The 26,211-nt window shown below is 39.1% G+C and overlaps 1 protein-coding gene across 3 annotated transcripts in view; it reads left to right on the top strand.

Annotated features, from left to right (window-relative positions):
• Nucleotides 1-26,211, top strand: part of PAX3 (paired box 3) — a 101,280-nt gene that overhangs the window by 68,197 nt on the left and 6,872 nt on the right. For all 3 annotated transcript variants that reach the window (XM_008057706.1, XM_008057708.1, XM_008057705.1), the window contains exons 6-7: nt 10,785-10,950; nt 12,147-12,361. In XM_008057706.1, coding sequence (XP_008055897.1) covers nt 10,785-10,950; nt 12,147-12,361 — 381 coding nt within the window. The remainder of the gene's footprint in view (nt 1-10,784; nt 10,951-12,146; nt 12,362-26,211) is intronic.

Genomic DNA, 26,211 nt, shown 5'->3' with positions numbered 1-26,211 from the left:
GGGTTGAGGTGGGAGGGGGGGGCGAAGGGAGGGGACTTATCCGGCATTAGATTCTCAAACGGGAGCGCAACCTAGATCCCTCGCAGGCGCGGTTCACGACAGGGAATCGTGCTCCTAGGAGACTCGAACGCTGGGGCTGATCGGACAGGAGGCGGAGCTCCACGCGCCCGCCACTCACTTCCAGCTGGGAGGCGGGATTTGAGGCGGGGTCTCCCTCCGTCGCCCAGGCTGGAGTGCAGTGGCACGCTCACGACCCACCCAAGCCCCGACCTGCTAGGCTCCTCCGGCGAACCTTCCGCCTCAGCCTTCCAGGTGGCTGGAACGACAGGCACGCGCTACCACGCCCGGCTAATTTCCGATTGATTGTAGAGACGAGATCTCGCCAAATTGCCCTGGCGGGTCTCGAACCCGCCGGCTCAGGCCATTCACTCGCCTCCGCCTCCCGAAATGCTGGACTTAGAGGCTGAGCCACAGAGCCCCGCCGAGGCCCAGTTCTTATAAGGCTGTGGACCGCTACTGATCCACAGCCTGGGGGGCGGGCGGTTGGGGACCCCTGCCTTAGGGTATCCAGGACTTCTTACCTCCCCAGAAATTAAGTTACTTTATTTGGAAATGTTGTGTGTTTTTCCCAGATACTTGACTTTCAGAGTCAAAGTCAGGCTGAGGACTCAGCAGTGAACTAGTCAGTTGACACGATCCCTAGATTGATCAACATTTTCATATATGCACCTCATTGACTCTCCTATTACAGAATTTTACAGAAATAGCCTCTTCCAGGCTGCAGAGCCCAGTGATTGTTTTTATTCAGCTTTCCATGTGATAATCACAGTGTTAGGAAACTCAAGGAACGCTAAGATGAATGGAAATGGTTCTTTCAAAAAGCTGCAGTCTAATATGAGGAATAAAGTAGAATAAAGTTCAAATAATTTAAAAACAAAGCAGATACGATAAATGCTGAAAGAGAGAGAAAAAGTGCAATGGGAGATGAGAAAAATGTGATCTTCAGGTAAACAAGAGAGGCACAAGAAGAGGGAAGATTTAATATGGACTTTCTAGGCGAGGTGGATGTTCATTGGACAAGGAGGGTGAGGAGAGTATCCTAGTAATTGTCAGAGCAAAGACAGAGAATTGGCAGTGCATGGGTTACATATAAGGTGATCTTTCATTTTCATTTCAGTCATCTCGAGAGAACAGTGAACAGTGCAGTTTGGTTAGAGTGTTAGTAGTGGCAGGTTGGTAGAAAAACTGTGACTTGGTAGTTGGACTGAGACATCCTGTGGAGGCGTTGGGTTTCAGGCTAGCTAGCTCACACTTGACATGATGGACACTGGGGGCTTGGCGTGAAATAGTGGCTGTGGGAATGGCAAGAAAGGAATGGTGGTAGAGGGCGCTCAGAGCTGGAACACAGGCAACTGGCTGTGTAAGCCAGAGGTGGGTAGCAGGGTGAGAAAGGGAAGAAGCACAGATACACCCAGGTTCACGGGGTTGATACTCTGAAGTTGGAACTATTGAACCCATTTCATTGTGATACAGAATATTTCTCCCACTGCAGAGTACAGAAATGAAATTAACCACAAGTCATAATATATTAATATGTATATTAATGTAGTATGAATAGAGTCATATAATCATATTATAGTTATTCTATTAATATGGATATTAATATTGTGCTAGCATAACACTAATATTAATATGTTATCATGATTTGAGGTTAATAAAGTTGACTTCTATACTGTGTAATGGGGAGGAACTCTGTATCCCAATGAAGTAGGCAGAGGAATTCAGTAGTATTATAATACTGTAACATAATGTATAGCAATGTCACAATAATATGTACTTCAAATCTATTTTGCTTTTATTATAATTCTGTAATTGCCTGGTTTACATGTTAAGTGAGGTCTGATCATTTGTCTATTGAGTGTTTCCTGTATTTCAGGATTTGGCCCCTGTACTCTACAGCTGGCCAAGCCTACAAGATAGATCTGTTCTTAAGATAAGTCGAATATCACCTCTGAACTCAATATGAGTCAAAAAACTCAAACATTTATTTTAAAGAGATCAGACAAGGAGGGTGATGAAAAACTGAAAAGAGTATTGTGTTATTCTTCCTCATTCCTGTCTTTATCAAACCAAGAAAGGGGACAGAATAAATTTCAAACCCAGTAGCTTGTACAGTACCCAGAATTCTCAGCTGGCCCAATTAATGTCAAAGGATAATAATAATGGCCCTTTAACTTTCAGAGGACATGGGATCAAACCAATAAAGAGTAGTTCATATTTTTCTATACAGTGACCTCTTTTGCAAAGAAGACCCTCATTAACGTAACAGCTGTCTTAATGTGGCTTTAACCCGGTGACTCTTTACATTCCTTATGGCTTCCTGAGTTCCCTTGAGACACATCATGTCTTGCACCATGGCTGTGATCTACAGCCTAACAAATTCCCTAGAACACCCAGCATATGGATCTTTTACTTAACCCAGCAGGAAAAAGAAGGGAGTAGTTAATCACTGATTAAAATGCCAGATGAAAATCCTTTAGTTTTTAGAAGGATCTGGGAAAGCAGTAGCAAAGTCAACTCAGTTTGAGTGATAGCCAGAAAGTGTGAGTCAGTTTAATTTGTGGCACCTGGGAAAACCAAACACCAAACTCAACCAAACCATGTCTACATTCCATTTTTCTTTTCCTGAGGAAAAATATTTCTAGACTCTTCTGTATAGAGATGAGACTAAAGCTATAATAACTTAGGCCTTTGTCAGTTACTTTTAAAAATTCATTTGGACTGCAGCTATGTTGTGTTTATCATAGCTAAATCTGAGTACATGATCTAAGAAATGTTGTATGCCAAAGACTATTTGTCTAGTAATAACAAAACTACAAGTTAAAAAAAAGATTTGCTGCCAGGCTCGGTGATTCAGCCTGTAATCCCGTGCTTTGGGAGACCGAGGTGTGTGGATTGCCTCAGCCCGCGGGTTTGAGACCCACCCAGGCAACTTGGCGAGACCTCATCTCTACAATAAATTAAAAAAAAAAATTAGCCAGGTATGGTAGCACGCGCCTGTAGTTCCAGCTACTTGGAAGGCTGAGGCGGAAGGATCGCCGGAGCCCAGCAGGTCGAGGCTGTGGTGGCCAGGAGCATGCCACTGCACTCCAGTCTGGGCGACAGAGTGAGACTTCAACTCAAAAAAAAAAAAAAAAAAAGATTTGCTTAATTCATCAGGGTAGCTGTTATTTATTTATTTATTTTAAATTATAAAGATGTGGGGTACAATTCAGGGTTAGGTATACAAATGTTGATTATGCAGGTACTCTTGTTGATGAGGTATGCCCCTCCCTCCCCTAGCAGTTTCCCTTAACTGCCAATCCCACCCCCCTCCTCTGATAGTTGCCCACTACTGCCAATCCCTTTCTTATAGTATCATAATTGTTCAAGGTCCGCTTACGCGTGAGAATATATGGTAGTGTTCTTTGTTTCTGTGATAGATCACTGAGTATGATTGACTCCAAGTCCATCCAAGTTGCTGCCTGGTTTGTCTTTCTTTATGGCTGCATAATATTCCATTGTGTATATGCACCACATTTTTAAAATCCAGGCCAGCTTCAATGGGCAACATGGTTGGTTCCATGTTTTTGCTATTGTGAATAGAGAGCAACAAATATACGGGTGCAGGTATCTTTTTTGTAGAATGATTTGAGTTCTTCTGGGTATATTCCCAATAGGGGAATTGCTGAGTCATATGGAAGGTCAATTTCTAATTCTTTCAGAAATTGTCACACTGTCTTCCAGAGAGGTTGTACTAGTTTGCATTCCCACCAGCCAGTGTAGAAGCGTTCCTTTTTTTACCACATCCTTGCCAGCATCTGTTGTTTGTTTTATTAATGATGGCCATTCTTACTGGGGTTAGGTGGTATCTCAATGTGGTTTTTGAGAAGTGTCTATTCATGTCTTTTGCCCACTTTTTAATGGGGCTGTTTGTTTTTTTCTTTTTAGCGCGTTTGACTGCCTTGTAGAGCCTAGATATTCCTTGTAGAGCCTAGATATTAGGCCTTTGTCAGATATACAGTTGGCAAATATTTTTTCCCATTCTGTGGGCTGTCCACCTGCTCTCTTGATGGTTTATTTTGCTTTGTAGAAGCTCATTAGTTTGATGAGGTCTCACTGGCCTATCTTATTTCTTAAGGTATTGGTCTTTAGAGTTCTGAATAGGAATTGGTTACCAGTTCCAATTTCCATAAGGGTGCTTCCTGTGTTTTCTAAGATTCTTATAGTTTGGTTTTACATTTAGGTCTTTGATCCATTTAGAGTTAATTTTTGTGTATGGCGATAGGTAGGGGTCCTGTTTCAATCTTCTGCATGTGGTCAGCCAGTTTTCCCAGCACCATTTACTGAATAGGTTCTCCTCTCTCCAGTGTTGGTTGTTGGAGGCTTTGTCAGAGATGAGTTGGTTGAGGAATTGAGGCTTTAGGGTAGTTGTTGTTTTGCAAATAATGACAAGCATTAACGTTTTGTGAGAAAGAATCACTTGCAAATATTTGTGGTGGGTAAAAGTTTTAGTTAAATACTCCATCTAAGAATCCCATAAAGTAGGAAAGAATCAGTCTCTTTATCCACTAAAATATTGGAAGACAGGAAAGGAAGCTACTTGTGGAAATGGCATTTAATTAGGAGTCAGAAGATGTGGATTTTGGTACCAGTTTGTCAAAAATGCTTGTGAAGCAAGTCACTTAATCTTGTTGTACAACTGCTGAGCTTCAGTGGTTTTTTTAGTTCGTTTGTTTTAATTTTAGAAATATAGGGTAGGTTAGATTAGGTGATCTCAGCCTGAGTCCATGGACCTCCAGGATAATCATGGATGGACTTCAGGATATCTAGGAGACTTGAGATTTGCACACAAAATTTTGTATCTCTCTCTCTGTGTGTATGTGTGTGTGTGTGTGCAACTGTTAACTAGGAAAAGGGGCCCTGTTATTCATCATATTCTCAAATACCATCTTCCCCCACCCCCATATTAAAGATTTCATAATTTCTCAGGACTCTTATAGCATCCGTTATTTGAGATTCTCAGAGAAGCCCTATGGCGATTTAAAGCTACTTAACAGATCTGTATATTTCAGAGTTGACAGGATGTATCAAGATGCAGTTGACTGCTTTTGTGTATGTCCATGGTCTTTTGACATGTATGAGACCATGGCATTCCTTTTTCACCAACCCTGCCCATCCTGTTCCCAACCTCCTCTCCACACAGTGGCCAAAGCTGGAGAGCAGCTGTGACAGAAAGGCAGAGGACAGCATGGCATAGAAAGAGAAGGGAGCAAAGGAGAAGCGCCAGGGCAGCGAACGGCTTGTCCTAAACGTACTTACAGGAAAGTACAGTACTTGGCATTGCAGCATTAGACATCCTAAATCTAATGTTTTATCAAGCATTTTATAGTAATGTGAATTCTCTTTCTAAGGATTAAGTATTATGTTCTCTCCCCATTTGTCAAATTGCACTTGAAATAATCCATCTTTAATAATGTAGGTTAAAGTGCCTTTGAGGACAAGACCAAAAAAAGTGAACCCGTGATTTATTGATGGACAAAATTAGGCTTACACCATAGGACAATTAGCACTAATCCGTGAAACTTGGAAGCAGATTTGACCTATGTCTCCATTCAAGTCAAACTGGCTTTCAATTATTTGAGGTGTTCTCTGGGTACTTCCCTGTTTACTCATTGGCACAAAAGTAGTACATCACAAAGCGAAGGAAACAAAGCAAGACTTTAACTCTTGGTTTTCTTAGTTGAAAATATCAATGTGAAACTTTTTACTTAGTAGCTAACATTTATTGAACATAATATCTTCTAGGCATTTTTAAGTGCTTTGATTGTACTGTATTTTTTAATTGTCACATCAATCTTGTGAGGTAACTTTTTATAGTCCCCATTTAGCAGATGGAAACACAGAGATTTCTAGATAGAAAGCAAATTGTTCTGGGTCGCAGAAATAGTAAGTGAGGAAGCTGGGATTTACTTTTTGCCTAGTCTGCACTGTACCCATGTGAATAAAAAAGTATCACTGTATCTTGCCTGTGGAAAGTACTAAGTTTTTCCCAACTTGTATTGTGGGGGAGTCTGAATAAATTGTTTTACTTACTTATGAAGAGAAAAATTTATGAAAATCTTTTTTTTTTTTTTGAGTTGGAGTCTCACTCTGTTGCCCAGGCTGGAGTGCAGTGGCATGCTCACAGCCACAGCAGCCTTGATCTGCTGGGCTCAGATGTTCTTCTACCTCAGCCTTCCAGGTAACTGGAACTATAGGCGTATACCATCACGGCCTGCTAATTTTTTAAAAAATTATTTATTGTAGAGATGAGGTCTCACCAAATTGTCTAGGCTGGTCTCAAATCCCTGGACTCAGGCATTCTTCTCACCTTGGCCTCCCAAAGTGCTGAGATAATAGGCTTGAGCCACCACGCCCGGCTGAGAATCTTTTTCTTCTTTTACTATACATTATCTTTTTTCCCCTAGTTATCATGATGTTATGCAGGCTCTGTCAACCTGTTTAAATTTCGCTTAACAAAAATTATTGGACGTCATACTACTCCAGAAATACATCTAAAGATCATTTTTAAAAAGCCACAAATGTGGCTTTATGGAAGGGCTTAATAGAGAGACATACAAGTAGGAAAAAGTCCAGAAGGCTGATGAGAATGAACCAGGTTGTACTTCAAGTGAAAGAACGACTTACTCTGAGGAGGAATTTTGATGTATTGTGATACCATACATGCAATTACAGACAATTAACTATGCCTAATAGTAGGTTACCAACCAACTCGTGTCTCCTGTCCCTACTTTCTTACCTTGCTAAGTGTGGTGTGGGAGGCCAGATACTCTTGTGTGGGGATTGTGAAATTACATTGAATTATAGATCATAGAATTACATTTAACCAGTTAGGTAATCCATTTTGTAAAACTTGTTCTTTTTGCCCTAATAGCAAAGACATTGGTGGAAAACTTCTATTTTCTCCTAGAACATCAATCAAAGGCCAATTTGCCTCTATTGCTACTGCTGTTTTTTTCAAAATAACTAAAAATTCCAAGTAATCATAGCCAATGAGTTATAAACACCCTCCATCTATTTTACATGAACTTATTCAGTATTATACATGCACATATGTTATTTCGTAGATTATTCATTGATTGTCTGTTAGGAATTAGTGAGTCAATGTTGAAAGAGTTATCCAAGACTTCTGGGTATCAAGGAAATTTCAGTTAAATTTGAGATGATAACAGCATCTCAGGATCACAGTGCTTGGTCCATTGGTTATTGAAAATGAAGGTTATTTCAAGGGCACATTTCTTTTTTCTACTAGAAATAGAAGCTATGTCTTTTCTGAGTTTCAGGCCATAAAGAAGGCAAAGGCTACTTCCTAATTTGTAGCTTCAGTATATTTTTCCTTTAATGCTTCTTTTGGCAGACTCAGCAGGTTCTAGGAAATGCAGAAGGCTGGCAATGGTAAGATGATAAAAAAAAAAAATCTGGTCAAATGATCAGAGACAAGCCAGTCCTCACTGAGTTCTGTCAGAAATAGCCCTCTGGATTTACTTAGCCTAAATTTAAACAACGTTTAAGTTCCTTCCTTTGGGAATCCCTTGAACCTCCTGCTGAAGGTTTGTTTTTCAGGAAAGATTACTTCCCAACTATTTCTCTTCATTTTTTTTATTGTAGATAGAATAGATACTATATAGCAGATATAAGAATTTGAAAATCCAATTCCTGGCGTGTTTATTCACTTTCTTCAATACTTATTTGTATCATTTTAGAAAAAATGAAAACAAACCCTCAAACTCTTATATCCATAGTCTGTTTGGATTCCATCTTTTGAAGATATTTGTAGAAAACCATGATGTTTCTTCTTCTTCTTTACTATTTGAGCAAAGACAATTTTGATTTGATTTGATTTGATTTATATATTTTTTGAGTTGGAGTCTCACTCTGTCGCCCAGACTGGAGTGCAGTGGCCGCTACCAACCACCGCAGCCTTGACCTGCTGGGCTCCGGCGATCCTTCCACCTCAGCCTTCCGAGTAGCCAGAATTACAGGCATGCGCTACCACGCCCGGCTGGTTTTTTGATTTATTGTAGAGATGAGGTCTCGCTGCCCAAGTGGGTCTCGAACCCGCAGGCTCAGGAAATCCACTCACCTCGGCCTCCCAAAGGTGCGGGATTACAGGCTGAGCCACCGAGCCCGGCTGACAATTTTGATTTTAAAAACTGGGCTGTGATGGAGTTATAATGAACCTTGAATCAACAGCTGGTTGAGACTGATGGAGAGAGAAGGCATAGGTACTCTCCGGGTTTACTTATCTAAAGGTTACAGAAGGCAGTTGGCGCAGAAAGGTTGGCAACATGCTTTGTCAACAGCCAAAGTGTAAGTTTCTGAGTTCTTAATAAAAAAAGAACCAGTGGAATTGAGGATAATACATCTGCATGAGTAAAGTTACATCAAACTTTTGGAAGTTCAATTCTCCTGCCAGCCTAGTATATAAAGCTGGAGACACACTGCACATATTTTGTCTAAATAGTGTGGGAAGCTACCTCATCTGAGCCAGGAGTGCCTCCCTAATTTTGAAGTTTTATAAAATGCAATATATAATACAAAATACCACACAGTGTGTGCTGCGGTATCATGCTATCAGGCATAAGCATGACCCTAATTTCCCACTCACAGCTTCCCCAGCTAACACAGTTTGTTCCTATAACATTTTTGAAAATGGTTTTCTTACCCTAATACCTCTGAGAGTCTTCGTCACAGGCATGCAAACTTGCAGTGAGAAAGCACAATTGATGCCGACCTGAAATTGAGTTCTGTTCATGGCTCTATTACCCCAGGTGGCAATTTATTAAGTTAAGTAAAACTCTAATTCAATTAGGTATCAACATGGGAAAATATTGACTTACCTCCTTTTCCTGTTGGAAACGTAAGGAGTATTAAATGTTGATATTTTGAGGAAGTTCAGTTTTCCTTACAGTGTACTGCAACAATGACGAGAGAATACAAAATCCTCTTTTCAAACAAATGCTTGAGAGAGTAACAAAGTTTGAGCAGATGCCTTGGCAAAGCTCTTGTTAATTCGGGCTTTCCTGCTCCAGAAGGGAGAAATCTTTTTTCCTCTCTTAAATTATATGACTTTAAAAGTTACGATTAAGTTTTATAATTGTTAACCTTGTTCTATAAGATCAGGTCTCATCTTTTTTAGACAAGCTGGTCTCCTGGAGCAAGCCAAGTTTTTCTGCTCTGGAACTGTCACCTCCATCTGGAGTCATCTCTCATCAAAATCACATCCAAACTTTGAGATAAGCTTCTACTTTAAAGTGTTTCAGATTCTCTAGTGAGCAATTATTTGGGTCTCAACTGTTCTGCGAATGTCATGCAGACAAGACAGGAAGCTACTGGGTGTGCTGGATCCTACCTCATTCCCCTTTTATCCCTCCAACCGCAAGCACCGTGTTCTTCAAATTAAGTTTCAATGAACTTTGCTGTAGGAATTAGACTATATTTCACTGTAATCCCAGCACTTTGGGAGGCGGAGGCAAGAGGATTGCCTGAGCTCAGGGTTTGAGACCAGCCTGGGCAACTTGGCAAGACCTCATCTCTACAATAAATAAAAAACTTAGCCGGGTGTGGTGCACGTGCCTATGGTTCCAGCTGCTTGGAAGGCTGAGGCGGAGGGATCCCTGGAGCCCAGCATGTCGAGGCTGCGGTGGCTGTGAGCATGCCACTGGACTCCAGTCTAGACGACAGAGTGAGACTCCTACTAAACAAAAACAAACAAACAAAAATAATATATTTCAGTTGGTAGAAATCCTCTCATGGTCAAGGAAATGTGTGCTCCCTAGAAAAACCACTCCAAGTCCCACATTTAAACTCTGCAGATGTAAGAGGTGGGCAAGATCATGGGGCCTATTAAAGGTCATGTGTCACTATTTTTCAATGTTTCAGATGTTCAATTATATTTCTTGCTGCTATGATTGTCCTTTCTCTCCACTGACTCATACAAAATACTTGGACTTTTAATTCCTTGAAGACATTTTGTTAAACTGCATCGAGTTTTTCTGAACGTACCTGGCTAGCATAGTGTTTGACACAGAATACCTTAGGTGCTTATGTTGTTGAAAGAAATAATAAGCCAATTCTTTTGGATTACAAATGCTTACATTTTTTTTGAAACACCTCTTTGGCGTTTATTTCCACTGAAATCAGTGCGATGTCTCATACTTTGAAAGAGATAGTAAAACGACTCTATATGTCCTTCTGTTCAATTTATAATAACTATCTAGGAGTTATACCCATAATGGCCATAGAAATATTGAGATAGATTGATAAGAACATAAAATACAAGGTTTGATGTAATAGGCAAGGCCAAATTTAGGACATGTGTCATGTAGGGGTTAAGAGGCTCATGGATCCTCCCTAAAAGGCAGTAACATATGAAAGTGGGTGGGTGTTGATGGACGTAGTGGGGAGTTCCTGTTGGTCCTACTCCTGCTCATCGTCATCACAAGGTTCATGGGGGCTGTTGGAAGACCATGAAGGGTCCTTGAAGCCCCTCCAGTGACCCCTGACATTTAGTTCTCCTTTCTCTCCTGACAATTCTCCCAAACAACACAGAAGGTGGAGAGCTCTTGCATCTATTTGCCCTGTCAGTGAGGGCCCTTTAATCTGTTTTAGCATGAAAAATTCATTAAGAATGTACTTATATTTCATCAGTGAAATCCTCAAATGTTAAATTAAATCCATAGGTCTGGTTTAGCAACCGCCGTGCAAGATGGAGGAAACAAGCTGGGGCCAATCAACTGATGGCTTTCAACCATCTCATTCCGGGGGGGTTCCCTCCCACTGCCATGCCGACTCTGCCAACATACCAGCTGTCGGAGACCTCTTACCAGCCCACGTCTATTCCACAAGGTATAGAGGAAGAGAGTCAAGGAGTTAAAATGTAACTTCTAAATTGCTTTCTCGGGTGAATATTTTATACAAGTGAAATCCTTCTGCGATGCTGACATCAATGTTGTTTGTGTGTTAAGTATATTACATTACGTTGTCCTGGATGTTACCTACTACATTTCAGAAACACAATTTGCTCTATGATGTATCTGAGTCTCTCTAGCTAAACTGTGTTGTAATATGATACCACTGCAGTATTTTCCAACAAAATAACTTCTTAAGCAAACATGGGACTTTTTTGTTAAAATTTGATCTCGCTGGGCTCGGTGGCTCAGCCTGTAATCCCGCGCCTTTGGGAGGTTGAGGTGAATGGATTGCCTGAGCCCGCGGGTTCGAGACCCGCCTGGGCAGCGAGACCTCATCTCTACAATAAATAAAAAAATCAGCCAGGCGTGGTAGCGTGCGCCTGTAGTTCCGGCTACTTGGAAGGCTGAGGCGGAAGGATCGCCGGAGCCTAGCAGGTCGAGGCTGCGGTGGCCGGGAGTGGCCACTGCACTCCAGTCTGGGCGACAGAGTGAGACTCCAACTCAGAACAAAAAAAAGATTTTATCTCTATGTTTTATTCCAGTTTGTAACTAACTGGAGTTCTATAATGGTTGCTAACTTCAGGAGGAAGAGAGGGAAGGCAAATTTTGGAAAAGTCACTATTTGTTAGCATGTAGAAGTGAATGGGATAATGTTAAATTGTAAGACTCAGTTATTTTGAATGAGGAAAGATAGCATTCCAGGCATTTGTTGAAACGATATCATGATGCTAGTATTTATGTGCTTTAAAAGTATACTTGGTAAGAAATTTGAGAATTGCAGTCCTTATATTGACTAATTTGCCTATTGGTTAATTCTCATTTTCATTAATAACATTCACTACCAAAATAGGCTTGTCAGCATTGCTAATATGATTTCTGTGTTTGTATTCTAGGTGAATGTGTCATAAAAGTATATACATAGTCATGAACTTGCAAATATGTGCAGAGATAGAGTAACTATATTTGTTAGGAGTGATTCTATACCTGCATGTTGAGAAAAGAAGTTTGAGATGAACATTCGATCTGACCGATACATACTCCCGATGGCTTGGTGACTTGTGAACTTTTGCACTGAACTTTATTTGCTGGCCTTCAAAGAAACTTGACTTCTGACGAACTTTTTCATTTCAGCCGTGTCGGATCCCAGCAGCACTGTTCACAGACCTCAACCACTTCCTCCAAGCACCGTACACCAAAGTACTATTCCTTCCAACCCGGACAGCAGCTCTGCCTACTGCCTCCCCAGCACCAGGCATGGATTTTCCAGCTATACAGACAGCTTTGTGCCTCCGTCGGGGCCTTCCAACCCCATGAACCCCGCCATTGGCAATGGCCTTTCACCTCAGGTCAGTCCCGTGTTTCTAGACAGACGATTTGCTGTATACCAGAACCAATAGTCAATTCCCTGAGGCGGTAGTGTAATGAATTGCCAAATTTAAACCATAATGTATTCTTTATACAAGCCACATGATTTCAGTTTTCTAGTTTCCTTTCTCTCCACCCTTCTTGCTGGCTGCATCAAAAGTTGTAGCTTAGACTTAAAATTCAAGAGATTTTTGATGTGATCATGGAGACTGCTTATACTTAACTGTGAAGGTATTTGTTGTGTATTGTCTTCTCTGCTCTACTTCTGGCCTCTGGTTGAGAAGTTCACAAACATTGGCAGTTTTTTGTTTTTTTTTTCTCATTTTGCTTTTTGTTTTAAATGGTATTTGGTCAGCTAATGGGGTTTAGCGCAAAATCACCTCAATAAGAAAACACCAAAGCTTTGGCAAAACCATTGGAGAGGACGCAAACAAGTCATGTGGAGAGGGACCCAGCTGATGCCTACAAACTCTGGAATAAATGAGCTATAAATGCACAAATTAGGAGAATGACTGCTCTTTGGGAGTATATAAATATTTGAATGTTGTAATTGTTTTTCTAATTTGCATTGGACTATGAGCTTTTCTGGGGAGATCATATTAATAAATTGCCTTGATAATTGCATGTCAGAAGGTTGGTTAAATTTCCTACATGTGGCATCTGTCTGAGGTTGACATTATTAGCAGTTGTTTAAATACAGATCCCTTGATTTTATTAGAGAGTGTTTGGCCCAGGTGGTGAGGATAGCTGCCCGCTAAATTTGGAGAAATGTCACAAAAGGGTTGCAATCTATAATTGCAATCGAGAATCTCTTCAGGGCTGAGAGTGAGAGTTTTAACAGCTTTATCTTTTCTCAACGCTCTTTTTCCTCTTGATGGTTAGAAAAACAGAGAGAAGCTCAGAATGACACAAATGAAAAGTGAAAAGACAATTATACTCAATTACACACTAATCACTGACTATCACCGCTGCCTAAGCACCAAGAGGGCATTCTAATAGGCAGAAAATGAGATTTTAATGGCACAAAGGGTGGCCAAAATAACGACTCGTATATCTTTGCCTTCTTCGTTTTCTTCAACTTGTGGTGTGTGTCTTGGGAGTGGAGTTCCTCAGCTCTGCGCAACGGTGATAACTCTGAGCAGCTGAAGAGTTCAAAGCTGTAGGAGTTGAAAAGAATGGATAGCAAAAGCAATGAAGTAAACATTTCTGCCTAAAGGCAAAAGTTCTTAAATCCCTTTTTGTAACAGTAAATGTAATTAAGTTTCATAGATTTCTATAGCACATCCTGGGATTAAAAAAAAAAAAAAGAGGTGGCTTTAAATCTCAACTGAAAAATAACAACATGAAAACAATGAAAGTGCTTTCCCACAGGACTTTCATACATTTAATTTCCAAGTATTGGCATTTATGAATGTGATTTTGCATGAAAATCATGGATTTATATTCATAGCCATCTTTTAAAAGTCCAGATTCATAGCATATAAGCTTCTCCCACAATTTAGAAGTAACATCAGAAGTAGTTATCTCTGAGATTTTTAAAAGTAGTTTTGAGCCATAGAAAAGCTTTTTTATGAATGTGATTTGGTGGAAAGTTTTAATAAATGTAACCTCCCAGCCTAGCTGCTTCTGTAAGGTAAGCACCAGGATTTTGTTGGCGTTTCTTAGTACTTTATTTTATTCAATCATAATAAAAATAACATGAGTGTGTATTCTATAAGCGAAACTGCTAGTTTCTTATAAGTGTATTATTGTGTATGTCATGGTGTGCATTATTTTGTTTTATATTACTATTACCATACGTGGAATTGCTAGAACTTGATTTTCTGACCATTAATCCTTGACTTCAAGAAACCTGGCTATGATTCCGGAGTTGGTGGTAGGGTGGGAATCATTCCAATATCAATGGAAAATTCCACTGGCAATTTTCCTGTATTTCTTTACTATATCTTATGTTAATTCCATACTTATTACACTGCAATCTCCAGGATATTTTGCATTTCTACCATACGTTTCCACGTCAAATCACCACTAGGAATTCATGTTGTCTTAGTTCTTGTAGCAATCCCAATGAATTAGAAGAGGGACAAGTAATATGAAGCTCCTCCTTACTTCCTCCCGCAAAGTTGGGGAACAAAAGGCAATGAGTGAATCAGTATCTTGCCAAATATATTTCCAAAACAATGAACTAGGAGAATTGGGATTAGAACTCAGATTTCTATAACCTTTGGGATTTATCACTTCTCTGGACTCATTCTATTTGAACAAAAGGTGCCTACATTACTTTCGGTTGTCAGACTTTATTAAAAATACTGTAAAGAAAAAAATTTGAAACAAATAATTCATGTATAATTACCTGGTTTACCTGTGAACTAAAGAGGTGACTGAAGAGAGGCTGGTGACTTTAGTCACTGCTTATTAGAGAGTGCGTATTTGGATCGTATAATACTAACAACAGAACTAATGTTATCATTTCTCCTCTTCCTCTCAGCCTGCGTTTCTACGTCTTCTTCCTCAGATTTAGCTAATCTGCAGATAAATCAGCTGAAGCCCAAATACATTGTTACCTGCTGCCAGTCACGGGACTGATAGTGAAGGAATTGGGGCTAAAATCTTGGATTCTTGGCTCTTGGTCTAGGATCTTGTCTATTAAAGCACAGTTGATTGAAGAGGAAACAGGTTTCATGACAAAATCGACACAGGAGGTTTTAGTTATTTTATAAAAAAATTTAGTAGAGAATAGTTTTCTGAACTAGTGGGTTCACATTATTCTTTTTGTTAAGTCTAGTTTCCATTAAGCTTTTTAACGTCTCCCCAAAATAAATGCACTGGGTGTCTAGTATAGAAAAATGGGACTTAAAAAAATTGAGCCAGGGTGTCACTCCATTGCTCAGGCAGCAGTATAATGCCATGATCATGACTCACCACAACCTTGACCTCCTGGGCTCAGAGGATTCTCCCACCTCAGCCTCCCGAGTAGCTAGGACTATAGGAAGGGGCGTGCCACGATGCCCAGCTAATTGTTTTATTTTTTATTATTTTTGAATTCTCACTATGTTGCCCAGGTTAGTCTCAAACCTGGTTCAAACAATCCTCCCACCTCAGCTTTCCAAAGTACTAGGATTACAGGTGTAAGCTACCATGACTGGCTGGAAAACATTTTTAAAAATATCTTTAGTGTCGAAAGAAATTCCCCCAGGAAAATCACTTTTGATATCTTTGCAAATTGTCTTCTAGCTCTTTTTTGGTCTTGTGCTTCTTTTAGGAACATGACGTGTAACAACTTTTCATCTTGCCTTCCCTGTTTTTGCATGTCATCATAGGCCTTTTGCCATCTATGATTCAAATTGGATTGGATAAAAGATTTTTGAGTCATTCTGGTCAATTCATTGTAGATCTCGTCAGTGGAGACTGTGACATGTAAAATATTTGTGCATTCTATTTGACTTTTTCCATCGTGTTATTGAAACTGATGCATTGCTTACCATTCAGATTTGGAAATCGTGAACTAGAATGTACGTGAACCATTGTAGAATGGACTTTCTAGTTTCTTGTCAAGGAATTAATAGACACCATAAGGAGGGCCAAATTCTCTGTGTATGTGTGTGTATGTATGATTGGTAGTTGGATTTTGTGATGGTAGTTAGATTTCGTGTAGCGTCTCTAACGTATCTGCTCCCTCAAACAAAGATTCTCTTACAGCTTGGAACCAGAGCTGTTTGCCAAATGGTACATCATAGATGCCCTCAGTCTTTTCCTCAGGAAAAGTCTCAGTGCCCTGAGGAGTGGGTGTGAAACAGCGACTCAGGGAGGTTACGCTTGTCCAGACTGTCAAAGAAAATAGCAATGGATTGGTGTGTATTTATGACAGTCTAAATCTCAGAATGCTAACAAAAACCTTTAGAAACTTTGGTGTTCTTCCTTGAGTTGCTGAAAGGGTCTGTGCACTACTTAATTGTTGGCGAGTTTTTCTTGCTCTGAGGGAACCAGCAGCAATATCTGGGGAATATTTCCATGTTACTTATGAGAAAAATGAAGCCAGGTAAGAGAGTCATCTAAATGAGAGTGAGTTACTGATAGGATTAAAAGTTGGCTCTATCTCTCTCTCAGTTGTTACTAATTCTTCATGAACACAAATTACACATTTCCATGGCTGGTCTCCATCAAAGGAAGCATAATGTCCTAAATAGTTTTCCATGAACTCTGGTGCTGACGTTCAACCTGATTTTCCTACGGGCATGGTCGAATGGCTTCACAAATGGAAGGCTTGGTTTCACATTCTGTCAGGAAACTTGAGGAGAGATTCTTAGGAATGGGTGGGGGAAAGTGGGAGGCTAGGCTGATGATCTTGAAATTGTCTACCATCTCTGAATAGCTGTCTGAACTACATAACCCTTTGAAAAGGAGATGGGGCTTATAATGAATAACAAAACACTCTCTGAGAAGAATACTATTCAACTCACTCTAGCAAGGGTTTTCCCTTGCAGTAGCAGCCTTCTTTTAAAAGATTGTGTTCTCCTGGTGTGGAGACAATACAAAACACAGGGAAATATAGACCATTTATTTCCCCTTTATCCCCAGGCTATATAATACCAGCACCTTCCTACCCATGCAGGAGAGAAAAGCAATGCTGCACTGGACTACGGAGTGCCAAGGAAATACTACCATATGCTCAAGATGTGAGGATAATTAACATATGGCCCATGTTCTTCTAATTAACTTTTCTTTGCAAGAAATACTGCCCTCACTGCTCCCCCACCCCCAAGACACACATAGCCAAACTTTCAAAACAAGGCCAATTAAATTAACAAACTTTTATCATTCATGCCTCACCCCCACCCCCACCCTACTTCTACAAACTCCACTGTTCTTTGGTGACAGTTTCTAATCATTTCTTGAGTGAAATACAGTATCAATGAGTGACCCGGTTTCTAGGAAGCTTTTCTATTGTTTCGTTGTATACAAAAATGGGCCAACTTGGCTGCATTTAGAGTTCATCAACCATTGCAAATGATTCTTCAAATGTTTTGGGTTTGGTAAAACCGAAAACACATTTTTGCCAAGCACTTTTTCTCCTTAATTTTTCAAACTGTGTATTTTAGGGAAAATTTGATCCATATGGTTTTGATTCATTTACTCTTATATCATTGACTTTTTTTTCCCTACAAAGCCATTTGATATCCAAAAAGCTTTCTGAGCCTTTCCTACTTTCATTTTAAGCATTTTCCTCCGTAAGAAGAGGAAGTTCTGTTTGCAACCTCAGAGGCCATAAATTTTGAATATCTCTCAATTCAGCAATACTTAAAAATACATTTGGTATAAATCTGGATTATTATGAGCACATTTTATGTTTAGAGCAGATGGGCAGATTTTAGTTTCTAGTTTATGAGTGAAACCAATGACAAAATAAGAAAATAGGCTTATATTACCGAAAAAAGTTTTGTTTTAGAGAAACTTTAACTGTTATTAATAAATCCCCATGGTAAGAACTATGCTCTGAGGCCTCGTTTCAAATTTTGTCCAGGTCTTGGGTAAGATGTAATTGAATAACCAGTACACCTGTCCTATTTCATGGATAATCTACTGAGGAAAGAAAAAATTCTCATAAAGATTTGTGTACCAGGCTTGAAAATGCTTGAATGTTTGCACACCACTCGGCACATCAGGAACAAAGAGTAAGTCTGCAGATCTCATCAAGTTTATCGACCATTCATATATTAAGTCCGGTTGAATCAACCTTGCAGTGATAAGATACCATCTTTAAAACAGACCCAGAAAGAGTGGATAGATCCTTATACTAACAAGACTATGGTTAATGCATAAGACACTGGGATCAACTTTTTGTTCTTATTCACATTTTACAAAAGAAAACCTTAACTTCTCCACCCATCCAGTTGCTTTTAAAAGAATAATATTAAAATTGAGATTATTAGTGTGTAATGTATGTAAATTGCATATTTGGTGTCAGCTACGCCTATTAGGAAGCTTCTCTATTTCATGCATATATGTATTAGACTATCGTGGTTCCATTTCAAATTAGATTTCAATTGCTCAGCACAGTTTCTTTTGACAAACATTTGTTAATCCTGAAACTTATTAGGGAGAAGCATTTAAGTGTTAATATGTGTACACGAAACTCAAGACTGCTTTTGATTTTGCTTGTCATTTTTTTAGACCACCGTGTTAACGGCGATCTCAAATTCTTCAGCTGCAAGGCAATATGAGGGTTGTTTATCCATCCAAGGTGTAAGGGCTTGTTATGTGGGTGGGATAGAATCATTAAAAATGGTTGCGATGGGTACTTTCCTGTTTTGTTTGTTTCTATGAAAATCTTTTTCAGCCGGGCTCGGTGTCTCAGCCTGTAATCCCGCGCCTTTGGGAGGCTGAGGTGAGGGGATTGCCTGAGCCCGTGGGTTTGAGACCTGCCTGGGCAGCGAGACCTCATCTCTACAATAAATCCAAAAAAAAGAGAAAAAAATCAGCTGGGCGTGGTAGCGCGCGCCTGTAATTCCAGCTACTCGGAAGGCTGAGGCGGAAGGATCGCCGGAGCCCAGCAGGTCGAGGCTGCGGTGGCCGGGAGCAGCCACTGCACTCCAGTCTGGGCGACAGAGGGAGACTACAACTCAAAAAAAAAAAAAAAAAAAAAAAAAGGAAAATCTTTTTCATCTTAACATGGTAATTCCTTGCCTTTGTCTTGTGCTGTTGATATAGGTAAAAGCAATAGGGTTTACCCTGGCATACAGCTAGCTCCTATTTCAAGATAACTATATTTTGGGGGGACATTTTTGAATGCACATCCAGAAGTTATTTGATGTTAATCTTGCTGATAAGCCATTTGCTTTGTCCATTTCACACACAGGCTGCAAATTCTGTGCCTTCAACATACTTTATGATTGCCAAGAACCAGACAAGCCAGCTAGCCTGCCCACTAACCCATTTCCCAATGGAGGGACCTCTTTCCCTTTACACATTCCAGAAATTCATCTGTGGAAGAAAAAGGAGTGATTTTGATTAAAGAGATTTGTTGGGTGTCAAACAAAGCTGGGACAGAGAGACATTTCGTACAAAAGTGTCAGCCTTGAGCATCTCTCTGTTTCTTTTCTAAAGCAGTTCACGACTCATTGCCAGGGCTTCAGAAGCCTCCATGTTTACGAAGACTCAAGCATGTTTATGATCATAAACTAGCTCATTTCAGCTACACCAGAATAACCGTTGGTCATTTGCATGTTTCCATCCTGCCATATTAGGTTTTTGAGATGTTCTGCTCTGTGGTGAAAACATTGCTGTTAATCCATTTGTTGAATCAATGCAGACTATAATTGATCTGGTGCCTTTGGTTTTTCTCCGAAGGTTGTGGTTGCTACACTTACAGACCACAGAGCCCTGGTTTTTGTCAGCTCTAGTCATAGCCACTTGAATTAGTTAGATTTGGAGAATTGGGAGAGAAACAACTACTTGGAGAAAATTTCCTTTTTAAAGAATGGAAGGAAGCAGCAGCCAGTGACTGTATCTTACATTATGTCACTGAAATGAGCCACATAAAAACCTTTCCTGCTGAATTAAAATTTTTGTGTGTGTGTCTGCTGAATAGATTTAGATAGAAATTCTGTTAGTTGTGTTCTCCTGTACATTAGGTAAATCAAATGCAACAATCCCCTGGTTTTTAGGCCCATTTGAATTCTTCTAGCCATTGAGGAGAAAAAAATTGTGATTGCACAGACAGTAACTAAATGTCTAGAATAAAAAGTTTTTCTTTGTAGTGAGTAATACACAGAGAAGCCGTGCTAGATACTAGTGTAGGGCCAATGACCTGAATCAATCCTTTATATGTGGTTGGAATGCAATGTAAAGCTTTTAATTTATGACTGCATTTGCAAAATGCCAATATCTTCAGAAATCTGAATACTTGCATATTTATTCAATTAGGGGCTGAATGTGTGCTTTGTACTACAGACACAGAAGACTTGATTCAGTCATTAGTTGTGTACTATTTTTTGTGTTTTTTTCCCCTGCTAAAGAATCTGTCTCTGCAAAACAGTCTGGGTTCCATCAGAGGTGTATATTTTTCAATGTACGGTATAATATTTAAAAATTACTCTTGACATTTAGCTGAGTTCAGTAAACTAGAGTTTCTGAGATTAGTGATTGCATTGTCCCTGCTGAAAAGAAAAGAACTGAAATAACTATTCATTTTTCTCCCAAAAGACTGCTGTCTCATTTTGGGCAGCATGCATTTAAAAAATCTAGTTAGCATCTGTTCTGAGATTTAAAAACACTCCCGTAGAGCTAATCTTTCTATATGATTCCTTGATTTGAGTTTAATGTCAACTTTTCCATGACTCTTTCAGGAGAATTTCTTGTTTTAGCCTCTGTTGATGCCACATTATTATATTTGTACCTTGTTAAAACACATACCATACTGTATTGTATTATAATGTATCTACCCCCTTGCCTTGACTATAAAATTTGGGAGGAATGGTACTATCTGAATATCCTGAAACCAAACTGAACTCGTAGTAAAGACTTGTGCCTCAAAGCAGTCTCCTTGGAACAGTGGTTTGAAGAAAAATAATTCTGAATGAAAAACCTGGTAAAAGTCACAAATCATATTCTTGTATCTTTCAGTGTCACAGTACACATTATCCTACTAAAGTCCTGGATGAGTCTTGCAGTATGAAAGTGTGTTTAATTTTGTTTAACTCCATGTTCTCTAATTTGACCATGGAACCGTTTTGCTGAATGCCAAGCTATTAAGTTTTGAGGAAGATTTCTTAGGAAGTTCTGAATGATAGATAACCTAGGTGGAGACCCAATTCATGATCCATCCATTTCTAAAATGACTCCCTTGATTGTTTTCACAGGGGAATGCTTCTTTCTAATGTTGTTGTCTGATGTTATCTTCTATCTCAACACATTGTCAGAAGAACTTGCTAGGAGAGAGATTAATTTTAAAGAGGTTATAAACTGCTTAATAATGTTTAGATAAGGCAGATAAAGAAGTAATGGAAAGAAATAATTCCTATTTAGTGAACTGATTGCTGTGTGGGTGTAATTCATTGATCCAAAGAGAGCCTCAAGGTAAAAAGCATTTATTAGTCACTTACTGACTGCGTGTCTTCAGATAAGTTGTTTAAACTCTCTCATCTTCTGTTATATTTTCTTGCTAAACTTAGAATAGGTTTTTAAAAAATTGATCTATAGAGCTATGTTGAGGAACACAATGCTTAAGAACATTTAAGTGTTTTTTGATAAAGTAAGAATACTTTATATATATATTTTTGAGTTGGAGTCTCACTCTGTTGCCCAACAGGTAAGCTGGAGTGGCACACTCACAGCCACCACAGCCTCGACCTGCTGTGCTAGGTGATTCTTCTGCCTCAGCCTTCCAAATAGTTGGAACTACAGATGTGTGCCACTACACCTGGCTAATTTTTTGATTTATTGTAGAGACAAGAACTCACCAAGTTGCCCAGGTTGGTCTCGAACCTCTGGACTCAGGTAATTCACTCACCTCCACCTCCCAAAGTGCTGGGATTACAGGTGTGAGTCACCACATCCAGCAGAATACTTTATCTTTAAAAATCTTTATCTTATTTTTATCTTGTCAGGGCTTCATTATTGTTTATTTAATAATATCATGAGAACCTCTGACACATGGAAACATATGCTTTTGCTTGTCCATGGCAAATAAAGCAAATGTGGAAACTGAGTGAGTCAAAGGAAAGGAGTTGCTTTCTTAGTGGCCTGGAGTACTTTCAAGTAATTTACTTAGACATTTTAAAGAAGGGACTCATATAGTTGTCCATTCATAATGCGGCAATTGTGATGTATTTGAATAAGGTAGTTTCCAGAAATATAATGTACTAAATAGTATGAGAACCCATTGCAATGAAAACAAAAGACAGCCATCCTTCATTCCATGGGGCTAGGAGCAGGGAGGGGAGAGGGTGTCCCATATTTTCCTTTTCTTACTCTTGTTTTGGTTTACTAAAATATAATGTTGACACGAATACGTTTTTGAAAATACACAGTCCGTCTTCTATAATACTAGTTAACGAGATAAATTAGAAGCATGATATCCACCTAAAGTCAGGGGACTCTGATGCTTCTCTTTTACCAGTGAAGGATAAAGGTGGCTGAAACAGCAGGTACAATGGTAAGGTTTGGAATATAAGAAACAATCTAGCTAAGTCTTTCTGAGCTAATCCGTTGAGGAGCATTCTTTCAATCATCAGATTACAAGGGTTTTATTTGGTTAAGATCTGTAGATCTAGCCGGGCGTGGTGGTTTATGCCTGTAATCCAAGGATTTTGGGAGATGGAAGCAAGAAGATTGCCTGAACCCAGGGGCTCAAGACTGGCCTGGGCAAAATGGCAAGACTTCTTCTCTATAATAAATAATAATAATAAAATTAGCCGGGTGTGGTAGCATGTCCCTGTAGTTCCAGCTACTTGGAAAGCTGAGGCGAAAGGATCACAAGTCCAGCAGGTCAAGACTGTGGAGGCCTTGAGTGTGCCACTGCACTCCAGCCTGGGTAACAGAGTAAGTTTCTGACTTAAAAAAAAAAAAGAATCTGCAAGTCTGTAGGTCAAAGAACTATTTAAGTGACTATATTGTGGTCCTTGTATGTGGCCAGCCTACATTAAGTTGCCTGTGCAGGAGACATAGCCCCTGTCTAATTTATGATCAGAAATACTTGTAAGCTTTCGAGTAGAAAAGAGAACACAGCATCATTACTTGTTCAGTGTCCTTGGATGGGTATTGGAGGGAATTAAGGGAGATAGGATTTTAGCTTAATGGCATGGTAGCTTCTGGTTCCTGGAAGACTGTTTTCAGATGTTGTCTCATATTTGTAGAGCTGCCACAAGCTCCATGCATCTTAAATGAATGCTTTCTCCTCCTGTGAAACAGACCAGAAAGCATTTCCTAAAGAGTTTGTTCATTTGTAGACTTTTGCAAGATTTTTCTCCATTTTCCCATGGTTAATACAAATATTTTCCCTGCTATCTACTCATCAGTATCACAAGGTCTTTCAATTGGTTTTTTCCCTCTATTTTAAGGGCAAACTTTCCTTCACATGAAGAGAAGTATAGGGAAGCTTCTCTTCTGTAGTGTTCAGGCATTTGGTAGATGGAATCTTATGATACTGACTTTGGGCAGTCACAGAAATATTTGCCTACGTTGTACATGGCTTGGAAGAAAGAAGCAATTTCTTTATTGAACTGGAAATCCATTTTCCTCCTGTAGTGGGCCAGAATGTTTGCCCTCTACGATGTTAGCCATAGTTGGAGGGGGTACTTTTAGGGGAATGGAAATATAGAACAGTCCAATATCCCTCTGCTTAGTAGGGGCAGAGCTGAAGTCCTTCTTGCTAAAAGGAAAGTGTGCATTTCTGGTGCATCCTAAGTTATTTATAAGTCACAGAATGTTCAGCAAGATTTGCATTTATAGATGGTTATTAAGGTGAATCAGTCCTGCATTTCTGCAATACAAGTTTAGTTTATGGGCGATTAGGGAGAACATTTCAAAACTCATCTCATTGAAGTATTGTGGTTACTCAACACAGAGCTTTTCCCTTTCCATATTTAGAATCCTAACTCCCAAAGGTTAATAATTAGCAAACTATCCTGAAGTAGCCATAAAATGAAACTGAGATATATGTTTGATTTTCCACAGTCATGTTCTCAGACTGGTTTTTGAAATGATGATAGGCTTGAGTGCACACCCTTTAGAGGGCTACTTGTGGTTGTGAGAAATTTCCTGAAATGAGAAGAGTTAACAGCAGGTAATGTCATTCCTCTCAGAAAGAGTTTGAGATTCTCTGTGTTAAGTGATGAATGAGTGTATCTGACCCACATCTGTTTTACATTAGAATGGAACATTGCCCTGACATCGTTAGGAGCATTTGTCAAGATTCCCTGGACAGAGCTTCTGTAAATTACATGCTGCAAATGTGTCAGGGTCAGATAAGAGGATATCATTAACTCCCCCAAGTTTACTCAGGGCTCTGTCAGTCCATCTTAATATGCTAACGGCCAACAATTTTCCCTGAGCTGTTTTGTTATATTTTTCATTCATAGAAGAAAAAATATGTTTGTTATACTCCCCAATATTGCACATGTTCTTTTCTCATAAATCATATTAATTTGTAGACATGGTCACAAAGGATATTAAATGCAGGCATGCGTAAATGAATTAAAACATATGAGAATTTTATTATGCCCATGGTGGGTCTAACATAGTGAAATACTAACTGTATTAACTGGCATACTTTTTCATTTAGGTGGAATGAGCTTTTTCTTAGTAGGCTTATTTTATTGATAATAGATGAACTTGGTATGGTTGTTCATCATCGGCTAAAAGTAAATTATATATAGTATATATGAATACCTCTTGCAAACCATTTCTATGCTAATTCTTTGCCGAGATTTATATTTTAGTCATTAGTCCCTAAAAAATATTGCTATCAACTTAACAGCTTAGCTCTATTAAGAAATAGATATTCTAAAGAATTGATGGAATGAAAGATCTTTCTATAATTGTTCACAGGACTGGCAATGAAGGCATCTATCCCTTAGAGTTTAGCTGAGACGGTATTTAAGGTATTCTTCACAAATAAAACTTGGAGCTATATACCACATATGAACCATACTTGTGTGACACTCACACTTTTTCATCATGCATTAAACATTGCTACTTGTAAACCGTGAGATAATGATTAAAATGAAAAATAAGGATGTGCTTAGTAGGGCATTTTGCATGCACAGGTTTTCTGTCTGGTTACGTAAAGGTCAGCTGTGCCCTTTCCATAACTCTCAGGATGGGTGAGAAGGTCACCAAACATACCTTAAGAGAAACTTCTGCCTTCAGGCAACTTCCCTTTTATAGCTTTCAAACAGACAGGACCAAAAATCTAATTATTTAGATGCTAATCAACTGCAGGATAATTCCTAAGGCATTTAAATACGAAGTATCTGCTGTTTAAATGTAGGTTTTCAGCCCCAACGATACAGCCAGTGAAATTTAACCATTAGATGACTCCAGTAATATATTGGCAACAAACACTGGAATATTTTTGTTTGGTTTTAAAAATAAATTATATTTAAATACAAATATGTAGTCAGTAGACTTTTGGAGGGAAGAGTGAAAGGCTTAAAAAACTTTATATCATACCGAGCTGTCATTCTCAATGATTTTTTTTTAAGTAATTAAATGCATATTATTAAATGTTAACAGAAGAACATTTGATGAGTTAAGAACAAGAAAGAAAATAAAGACATGAACTAGGATTCCTACTAAGGAAAAAAGAAGCACCTAGATGTACACAATAATTTGCTAAATCATTTTAGATTTCTTATAAGCTCTGAGCACTTTTCAACCGATGGCAAAACCATAACGCTTGTGCCAAGACAAATACTTTCCAGACACATCGTTTTAAATGTAAATTTAAATTGGCCCCATAGTTTTTATCTTTTATATTTAATCTTACAATAGGAAAATTAATTCAAGAGAAATATGACATGAAGCAATTGTGAAGAGTTAGTTTTTCCTGAACCATATAATCTTCCAATCAAGATATAAACAACCTATTTGGAATTCTGAAACTTGAGAATGAGTTTAAAGAGATCTTCAGAAAATGTCTCTAATAATGCAAACGATGGGGGAACTGGTGGAAGAAGTATGGGCCCAAGATTGAGGCTTTGAATTTGTTTTGAAAAGCTATCTGTAAAATGATTTGGAAATGGTGTCTTGAAACATTTTGGCGGTAACAATTTAGAAATCTGGCTTCATATATTTTTTCTCAGATGTCTCACAGCTAAAACTAAAAGGAAAG

The sequence above is a fragment of the Carlito syrichta genome, unplaced genomic scaffold (assembly GCF_000164805.1).
Source record: "Carlito syrichta isolate Samal-C Ts95f unplaced genomic scaffold, Tarsius_syrichta-2.0.1 Scaffold303111, whole genome shotgun sequence".
NCBI lineage: Eukaryota > Metazoa > Chordata > Mammalia > Primates > Tarsiidae > Carlito > Carlito syrichta.
This window is presented reverse-complemented; position numbering and strand designations above follow the sequence as displayed.